Source organism: Salvia splendens, chromosome 21 (genome assembly GCF_004379255.2).
Source record: "Salvia splendens isolate huo1 chromosome 21, SspV2, whole genome shotgun sequence".
Taxonomy (NCBI): Eukaryota; Viridiplantae; Streptophyta; class Magnoliopsida; order Lamiales; family Lamiaceae; genus Salvia; species Salvia splendens.
The window spans coordinates 4831632-4842069 of NC_056052.1; the positions used below are offsets into that span (position 1 = coordinate 4831632).

General features: G+C 38.4%; 1 protein-coding gene and 1 long non-coding RNA gene across 2 annotated transcripts; one reads left to right on the forward strand and one right to left on the reverse strand.

Annotated features, from left to right (window-relative positions):
- Window positions 1–215: 215 nt before the first annotated feature.
- LOC121784628 lies at window positions 216–1245 on the reverse strand. Its single transcript, XR_006046741.1, has 2 exons — window positions 885–1245; window positions 216–468 (listed from the first exon to the last, which is right to left on the reverse strand). It is a non-coding gene; the product is annotated as an uncharacterized LOC121784628 (long non-coding RNA).
- Window positions 1246–1365: 120 nt separating this feature from the next.
- LOC121784627 (cysteine-rich PDZ-binding protein-like) lies at window positions 1366–4639 on the forward strand. Its single transcript, XM_042182808.1, has 4 exons — window positions 1366–1498; window positions 1614–1731; window positions 4229–4320; window positions 4427–4639. The coding sequence occupies exons 1-4, from the start codon at window positions 1483–1485 to the stop codon at window positions 4489–4491; spliced, it is 291 nt and encodes a 96-aa protein (XP_042038742.1). The 5' UTR covers window positions 1366–1482; the 3' UTR covers window positions 4492–4639.
- The last annotated feature ends 5799 nt before the right edge of the window (window positions 4640–10438 follow it).

The window sequence follows — 10438 nt, forward strand, 5'->3', positions numbered from 1 at the left end:
AAAGTAAGTGTGACAAATATTGGTGGATCGACAAAAAAGATACTAGTAACTAGTAATGACGAATAGATGAAGTATTATCTATATACTATTATGAAATAATCAATGGTCCCTAAAATTTGTTAATTATATACAATAAATTGAATTGTTAGAGAAGAATTAAGTTTAATGTTTGATGCACTTTGAGAAAATAAAATAAAATAAAATAAAATAGAAGGTTTAAATTTAAATATGACAATACAAACTTATCAAATACCCAATTGAAATATTAAAGGATATCTGCATTAAAAGTCACCAACTTTGCCCGAATACCAGTTTTTCCCACTATCTTTAAAATTGGCGTATAAAGTCACCAACTTTGCATTTAGTCTCCGATTTCCATGATAGTTTTTCAGGCGAAAGAGCGAGCTGACGTGTCGTATTTTATTGATGAGGCGTCTCGTGGCGGCTGACATGGATAACAATGATTGACTGTGCAACATTAAAAAAAACATAAAAAAACAAAATTAGAGAAGATACTGCAGTGAAGATAAATTTAACTGCAGTGAAGATACTAAACAGCGCCTTCATCGCAGATCTAATCAGAGAAGATTTCCGAAATTCTGATCTAGCATTTTCACCGTATTATTAATCCAAATTGATAACAACCACACATTAATTCACTATTTCAGGAGCGTAACATCTCCAGATTCAGAGTTTTACTCATAGATCTAGTTGAACTAGTGTCGAAGTTGATTAAGTCCAATTCCAAAACCTTAATTCTTAGTTTGATTAATTAATAAGTAGATTTGATTAAGTAGCAACACATGGATCTTATTAAACCGAGATTTATGCAAATTGAGAGCAGAAATCAACGGCGGGACAGCAGGACTGGGGGAAGAACGTACCCTTAAAGGGAAGGGAGACCGGTTTCCGGTAGAGAGAGAAGTAGGTATAGATGGAAGGCTTGAGAGTGTTGTAGTAGAAATGATTGGGCTGGCGGAGGAAGAGGAGCTGGTGGCGATGCTGGGCGGCGATGTTGGAGGCAGGGCAGCAGCCGAAGCTGCCGATTGGATCTCTGATGGAAAAATTAGGGTTTGGTTGGATTTGGAATTGGCGGTGATAAATCGTAAAACGACGTAGTTTTGTTTTAGGTGTTAGAAACGACATCGTTTTACGATTTTCCGATGCTATCCACGTCAACATTCGGGCATGCCACATAGGATACTCAGTTGCCGAAAAACACAGGGTCGAATCAATTTGGGAAATACCAGTGACCCGACAAAGTTGGTGACTTTATACGCTAATTTCAAAAGTCGTGGAAAAAACCGAAATTCGGGCAAAGTTGGTAACTTCTAAGGCAGTTATCCCAAATATTAATCACAAACATACACCCAAACAATTTATATTGGTCAATTGGTCATAAACTTATTCCTCTCTTCGTTTCCGATAGGAAACCCGAATTCAATTTTGGTTGCTTCCATCTGAATACGATTCAACCGCGCTATGGTCTGCGAAAAGTGTGAGTTTCTTCCCCACCCTAAATTTTGCTACAATTGCTATCGGTTTGAAAATATGAAATTTGGTTAGGGTTTTCTCCGAATTGGGGATTTTTACGTGTATGTATCTATATGCAGGCGAGAAGAAGCTAGGGAAGGTGATCGTGCCGGATAAATGGAAGGACGGGGCCCACAACACCACCGAAGGCGGCGGCCGTAAGATCAATGAGAACAAGCTCCTCTCTAAGAAAAATAGGTATCCCTTTCTCCAAGCTCTTTCCTTAAATTCGCAAGTTCATTAATTCAATCTTATTGAATTTACGCAAAATTTATCGATTAATTGAAAATTGCCCTAGTTTTTAAAATCGAGGTAGTGGAAAAATTGTTTCTGAGTTTTGAGTTGAATCAGTCTGTGCACAGCTTACTTTGGCAGCAGAGTTTGATCTGATTTCCTGTATTGTGAATACTTTATGTATTCAAAATGAATTGGAATGCTTGTTCAATTTGCAACTTTGTTTGTAGGATTAGTTTATTGATTTCTTTGTCTGTATCTAAGCTCTGTTTACATTGCTTGCTGAACTCTGAGAATTCCCGGATCAGGATGTTTGAAATCACTTTGCTTTCACGTTCTCGATTAAGGATGTATGAATTTTGAAATCACTTTGCATGATTGTACTTTTGTACTACAGTTAAGTTACGATAACTGAGTAAATATTGCTGCTAATAAAAACCTGTTCTAATTGTATCCAAATTATAGGGGTGTTTAGGCTTAAGATAGAAATGCTTAATCATGTATATTATCAATCCTAAGTAGTCAACACATGATAAGGAGCGGAAGGCGCTTGGACCGTATATTCTTGGCATAAGTAGAATGTAAAGCTCTGGCACTTCCGCCATGATAACTTGGCTGAAAACAAATAGGATAATAATAAGAATGTAAATCCAAAACAAAACTCTCTCCAACAAGTGAAAGCCCTCTTTAGTCTTTCCTGCAAGAAAAGCCTCGGCTAACAATGGCCGTACACTAAGAATCAGTGTTGTTAGGGGCGTGGGGCGCTCTGGGGAGATTCTATAAAATCTGGGGCGCGGGGCGATGGAGCGACGAGGCGAGAGACCCTCGAATCGGGGCGACCGATACTTAAAAAATAGAATTAGTACCACTGCATTATTTTTAATATATATTTTATATAGCTATATAGGTGTTTGCTGATTCTTATACTAATTTGTAGTGCATGCAGCTGATTTTTTGTATAAATTTCTTAGTAGTATAAGTGTATAAGTGTAACAGTACGTGCCTTTAGGCCTTAAGTAAGAGAGAAATACCTGTTCGAAATTTCCTAGAAGCATAATACTATAAATAAATATATAATATTACCAGTAGGCGAGTAGGCACCTATAAGGAAGAGTGTACTAAATGCTTTCTTTAAGAGAGAAACAAAGAGATGACTTATTTTATTTATTTAGTAGACCTAAAAAGCTGCAGAACTGCCACTAATTGACTACTTAAGACACCTAAAAAGCTGTCCTTAAATTGTAACGTTAAAATATGAGTGATCCCTTAATCTTCCTCATCCATTCTTCCCTCTTTATTAAATACGCCGGAATTCTGAGCATGAAACAGCCGACGCCCCACCGTCGCCCCGCGTGCGCTTCAGCCGCCCCAACCCGCCCCAGTCTCGCCCCAGCCCGCTCCATGAATATCGTTCGGCCCAGGGTGGCTGGGGAGACTACAGCCGCGCCCTGACCGCCCCACGCCCTAAGCGTGCCCCAAGTGCGATTTTCACAACACTGCTAAGAATAATATTTCTAGCTCTTCAAACCTCCAAGTTGCATGTCCACTGCTCAAGTAACGTTTTGTAATTGCTGCTCACTGCTCAATTAACGTTTGTAACTACTCCCCAGCCTTCATGGCGTCTCCCCACTCCTGCTGCCTCCTTAACTTGTACCTGTTCAAACTTCAGCTACACCCCACTCCACCACCTTCCATTGCCTCTTCAGCAATGTTATCAATCTCGTATGGCGGCTTATGGCGGTTTGCCTAAAAACCGCCACAGGGATATGGCGTATTAGTATGGCGGATATGGCGGTCAAATATTAAATAAATAAAATAATACTTATATATTTATATATAATTCAAAAATTAAAAAATATTAAAAACATAACATCTAAAACACTTTAAACAATTAATAAAGCATAATATACCACTCTAACCACCATGTTTCTTGCATAATGCCCTATTCCTAAATGCAGTACACACACAATGTTGTCAAATGTCGGATATGGCGGTGCTATGGCAGCGACATGGTGCTATGACGTTTCCACCACCGAACGCCGCCATAGCGCCATGGCGCCGCCATATCCGCTATTTGATAACATTGCTCTTCAGTACACCAAAGTTGGGTGTGTGTGTGTATCAATGCATGTTTGTGAAATTTGCTGCCTCTGTAATAATCACCTCACACTGTTACTACATGGTGCATTATCTTCACTGAGACATTTTGTTTAAGATGAAAAAATAATTTAATACACGAATCATACAAAGTACAACATCAGGTTTCCACCAATAAATGTTTCCATGACTTATCAATTTGGGATATTACATACATTCATCTGCTTGTTTGATTCTAAAGTAGTTTATCCTGGTCGAAGTTGTTTTGTGGAAGAAAGACGTTCTTCATATTACATGACTTGATAATTTGAGTGTGTATTTTTTGTCTACTCCACTTGAGTTACGTGAAATTGGTTGCTTGCAGATGGGCGCCTTATGGACAATCAAAGTGTACCATATGCAAGCAGCAAGTTCATCAGAATGGCAAGTACTGCCACACATGCGCTTACAGTAAAGGTATAGCAGTTTCTTCCATTTGTTCAATGATGTGTTAATTAAAATTTGATCAATGAATTGGATGCAAAGCATTAAGTTTGAATTTGTTCTTTGTTTGGTAATGTAGGAGTGTGTGCGATGTGTGGAAAACAAGTGCTCGACACCAAGCTCTACAAGCAGAGTAATGTTTAATGTATTTGTAGCCAGGTTAACCCGAAGACCCCAATTTGTTGTTATCTTCTGCTTTTTGTCATGAGATCAGTCGATGTTATACTAATGTTTGGATATTCTCATGTTGACTTGAATGCACTTCTACTACTACTACTTAATCTTTCAAGAATTTGTGCTGCTTCTTGTACATTATTGCATCCAGTTCAATTTATATAAAATCTGGAGTTTGTCACCAAGATGTAAAAATTGATCGGTATGGTTAGTAGAGATCAATTGGTTAGTACATCAATATATTATTTGTTGCTAAAAGGTAGTAGTATCTTTCTGTTCAACGATATTCCAGAATAATATTTTGTCGAGATGTATTTAATGCGTAATGCAGAGTATGTATTTCAATGCGTATGAACTATCAACTTTAATAAAAATATCTCTAATATTACAAATTTACAATTATATTGCAAGTCTACAGGGTTTGAGTTCTTTGTGACGGCCTTTAAATTTATAATTAACCAATTTTATTATTATTATTATTATTATTATTATTATTATTATTATTATTATTATTATTTATTACTATTATTATTTTGTAATTGTAATTGTAATTATAAATGTAATTGGAAAATGAGAACTAGATCGAGCTTATATCTATAGCTCGAAAAGAGTCCAACTTGATCGGGCAAATCTAAAACAGCCCGAGTTTGATGGGGCCAATCCAAAAATTGAATGGATTTACCTGATTAACCGAAGATTTGTTTATTACTCCCTCCGTCCCAAATAAGAGCATCCACTACGCGTTGCAGCGCGCCGACCCGTCCCGCGTCCCGTGTCTCCGAGACAAGCGACGGGCTGTCTCGCCACGCGCCTCGGCGACATAGCGCGACCCGGCGTCGTGCGTGACGCCCACTCGCCTGCCCGCGAGTGGGCGTCGTCACGTGCTTACTCAATAAATATTTTTTTTTAAAAAATCGATTTAAAAAAAATATATAAAAGAAAAAAAATTCTAACGGTAATAATACCGTTTTTTTGTTTTTATTATTTTTTATTTTTTAATTAATTTTTTTACTCTATAAATACTCCTAACTCATCCTCATTTCACACACAACTACTCATCTATTTTTCCTAAATCATCTCAATTTCCTCTCCAATTTTCATCTAACAACTCTTCTCCAAGATGTCCGGCGACGGCAACTACGGCGGTTCCGGCTCCGGCGGGTGGGATCTCAACGCGTTCGGCGATTGGGAGACCATGATCAACACACTGGGAGGTTCCGGTTCGTCGACGCCGGGGACCCAGGGTTCGGCGACGCCGGGGGTACCAACCACCCAATTTTGACGTTGATGCTTATGCCCGTCCCTCCGCCCCGCGGTATTCGCAGGGATTATCCCAGATTCGGGAGGATTTTCCCGTTCATCCCACGCAGGGAGTAGGCCGAGGCGGTGTACAACCCCAGACGGCCGAGGATGAGGAAGGGGAAGAGGAAGAGGAAGAGGATCTAGGCCGGCATCCGTACAGCAACCTCGAAACGCTGGCGGTGTACAACGCCTGGGTTACCGTCTCGTATGATCCCATCGTCGGGAATCAACAACCCCAGAAGTGTTTCTAGGAAAAGGTCTGCGAGCTCTACCACCAGATGAAGCCGAAAGGATCCCGCAAGCGCACATTTAAAATGCTCCACTTTCATTTTGACCGAGTCGACAGACAGGTCAAAAAATTCTGTGGCATCTACTCGACCGAAGCGGCGCACTACCAAAGCGGGGCTTCGGGAGCCGACATTCTGAGGGCGGCTTTGCACGCCTACAACCAGGACACCGGCAAACAATTCAAATTTGTTGATGTTTGCCAGGCTGTCAAGGAGGAGGAACGGTGGGTCGGCGGTGTCCTCTCCATCTCGGGCTCAACCTCGAAGCGCACGAAGCACACGGCGAGTGGCCAATACTTGTCTGGTGACACCGGTGAGGGCAGCGACGCACTAGAGGCTGCCTCGCAGGAGTTTGCGGGTACGGCCGGCGATGCCGGGGGATCAAGCCATAGGCGCCGTCGGCCGCAAGGGACGAAGGCGGCGAAAGCGGCTAGAGCGAGGAAGGGCCGAGGCGAATCAAGCCAGGTGGGCTCGGGATCGGGCTCGCGGGGAGGCTCAGACATACTTATGGCGGTGTACATGACCGCCACAATGGCGGACGTTTCCCGCTACTCGCCCTCCCAATACGCGGCCTGGTGGAACGGAATTGTGCATATGACAGCACAACTTGGCCTTCCGACTCCCCCTCCACCTCGACCGCCTTCGGGGGATGATTCACCGGCGGAGTAGTTTTTTTATTTTCTTTAAATTTGTATTTTAAATTATGCAACCGTTTAATTTTATAGGATTTTAATTGTGTGTTTTTTTAATTTTAAGTTGTACTTTTTTTATGTTGTGTGTTTTTTAATGAAGTGTGTTTGTTTTAACTGAATAGGGTTGGAAATAAAAATAAAAAATGAAATTGAATGAATAGTAATTTAAGGGACGGTTAAGGGACGGAGCGTTGCATGTTCCGTCCCTTAATTAAGGGATGGAGTAAAAAAGTACAGTGGGGCCCTCAAATAGTAGTTTAAGGGACGGTTAAGGGACGGCGTAGTGGATGCTCTAAGATGGCACACTTGGGAGATAGTACGAGATTTTAGGAGATGTTGTTTTGTCTGTTAAGTGATGAGAGAAAATATAATTTTATAATTGATGTGAGAGGAAACTTTTTCCAAAAGAGGAAATGTGACATCTTTTGTGGGGCAAACTAAAAAGGAAAATGTGACATCTACTATGGGACGGAGGGAGTACTTTGTTTGTCAAACTTCATTACTTTGATTATAAATATGAGGTCAAGTGTGTTGATTGATGAAACATAACTTGTTTTTTCTTCCAAGAATATAGTAAAAAAACCACACATGATAATTTCTTTTCATAAATTAATTAGATGGATGGGATGGCCCGAAAATCTATTGTGCACTATTAGAGCTGAAAAACTCTAGTTTGATAAGCCAGAATATAAAATAGTTGTAATCGAATGAGCTAACGCATAACCAAGTAGGTCGTCCCAATCTACCTGTTGGAATTGTGCTTGACCAAACGCCAGTTGAAACCGATGGTACGTAACTCCATGTAGTTACACTCGCCTTAATGATCCAACATGAATGGGCTGACCATTCAAACCAATAACTCCAACAACATTTGATCTACACGAATGATAACATTAGTCTAATATTGACTCTAGCAAGCTTCACGTGCAGTAGGTCTGACCTATAAATAGGATAGTCATCCCTCTACATCAACACACCACATTTTTTTTGCATAACACAACGTACAAAAAGTTTTATGCATTCTCCAGTGTCAAAGCTCTATCCTCGTCTCTTCAAATTCGCCAAAGCTTGTTCAGGACTACGATGCTGCTATGAACGCGACAAAGTCATTTCATCTTTGCAAACAACACTCCATAACCAAGAGCACTACCAAGAGTATCTCATCTTGTGGAAAGAGATATTTCTCAACTCGGCTCATTTACTGTTTTATAGTTTCAGTTTATTAGTAATTTAATATTGTATTGTGGCCGTCAACTTTTATTTGTACCCATATCATTACATCCACATCCCTAACGACAACTCCCCATGTTGATGTCACATGTAAATAATATCTAAGTGAGTTATAAATAAAATCACAAAACTCAGTTGCCGACTTAACAGTCGCCCAGACTAGTCCATAATTAAACTCAGTTGCCGACTAACTGTCGCCCAATCTAGTCATCAACCCATATCATTGAAGCACGAATATTGATTGCACAAATTATGATTACTGTTGAGAATATACCGTGTGAGAAGCGTGTAGGCTCCTAATCAAGTCATACCTAATTAAATTCATCACTAAAAGTAAAAATGAGGAATTAAAGAAATGGGAAAATATTTTCTGTTGGTAAATAAAGAGTCGTTTTCGTTGTGGGCAAAGCACATGGAGTCCCTTAAATACTCTCGACGTGGGAATGGGACTAACGCATGTGAATGAGAGTGGGTTTATTCTATTGGCGTAGGGGAATGCCGACATGGCCATTGCTCCTTTGCCGTTATTACAGTTGGGCCCACTCTTTATTTTTTTATGTGCACTGTTTTTAGAGTCTAATATACCTACCGTGGTTTCAGTTCTCTCTTTACTACCCAATACTTAATATTTTGATATTGGTGAAAATCTATAGACTTGGAGCAATGTATATTGAATATGTGGGTTCATGAACATGAAAAAAGTTTCAATGGGAGAATGAGAGAGAGAGGAGAGGAGGGCAAGACTTGGAACAAGGATGGCCAAATGAATGTGGAAAGTGGGATATTGTGGTAGACTTGGTTCAATCTACACCTAACAATCTTTGCCTTTTCCTTCCTCCTCTAGTTTTTATGTGACATGACTAAAGATATATCAAGCTTTGCACTCCAATCATTGTTTACATTTTTGTTTATTTGTAGATTCGTTTTTAATGTTTCATATAATTTATTAATTTATATATATGTGCTCATTCATTTAGTCTTCCTTTTCTATCCATGTACTAGAAATTTAGTTTGGTCAATCTAAATTTTAACAAGATTGAGGATAAATGTCTTGTTATTTTCTTGTTTTTGAAAAAATAAATAAAGCATATATGGTGGACATCTTATTCTCTGCAATGATATGAGACAGTTGAACTACTCGCAAATCATTACCTCTTGATAACATTTATATATAGTACAATATTTTCTCTGGTGAAAATTAATAAATTATTCGACTATGTTTGTGATATGCATCTCTCTTTCTCAATCACCATATATATCTAATACCAACATTAATTAGTCTTGACTATTTTTTCCAATGAAATTTACATAATTGGTTTTCGGGTTCATCCTAATCTAGATTAGTTCTAGATTAATGCTGTCTAAATCTCAACCAACTACAGAAACCCTCTATTCCAACTGTAAAAGTAAAACTCCGGGTAGGTTTTTCTATTGAAAATAATTCTTAGATATATGTTCTCGTTTACAGGGAAGTGATCAATTGCTAACTAATTAGCAATCACAAATTAAGATAAAATCTTAGCCATTAGATTAGGAGATCTAATGGTTGAAATAATGCAATTATATTTTAAATAAAAAATTATTAACTATTAATATCAATTCTCTCCCATCAAAATCATTTTAAAACTTTAGATTCTCGCATCACTTTGTAAACTCATGTCACGCTTGAGGTCTTATTATTGAATTATCTATCAACATTTACCCCGCAATTATGCTTCCATTTGTCATTATATTTATTATTAATTATTACGTTATTATAGGATAATGAACACGGTCAGCTAACCTTAAAATGAAATGTGCCGCGAAAATTATCCAACTGATCGGAAAATCCTAGCAACTAATTTTAAATAAACAAAATTACGGAAATAAATTAAAATGTGGAAAACAATAAAATGACTATATCGCTCCTTAAACGATGTCAGATTACTGAATTCCCTCATACACCATGGCATAGTGATTACTATGATTCTTCTTGATGTTTTGCAAGCCCGATGTTTTGGAAGCCCGTACGAATATCAAGTCATTCCGAATCTTTGACTTTTTGGCGTCATGTGTTGAATTTTTTTTCCCTAGTCCATAACATGAAAAAATAAATTGGATTATATTTAAAACATAGTACTATTCGGAAAAGTGGAAATCATAAAGTGACCTCCATATGGCCTTTAAGTGAAATGATAAAAATTGAACTCATAATCCAATATATAATATAACTATTAAAGGTAAATTTATAATATATACATCGATAAGGTACTATTAAATTGCAATAGAGCATCCAATTTCAGATAAGTGATTGCAATGTGAGCAGCGTGTTCATCTCTTTCAACATAGACTCCCATTTAAAAAATTAAAAATTCAACACTGATAATTATTGAAGGCCCCATTTTTCCCTCTACAAATATCTATCTA

What these genes read in the sequence shown, in the direction of transcription:
- LOC121784627 (XM_042182808.1), top strand. An exon ending in CTCCTCTCTAAGAAAAATAG is followed by an intron (nt 1,732 to 4,228) that starts GTATCCCTTTCT and finishes GGTTGCTTGCAG; the next exon opens with ATGGGCGCCTTATGGACAAT. An exon ending in CACATGCGCTTACAGTAAAG is followed by an intron (nt 4,321 to 4,426) that starts GTATAGCAGTTT and finishes TTGGTAATGTAG; the next exon opens with GAGTGTGTGCGATGTGTGGA.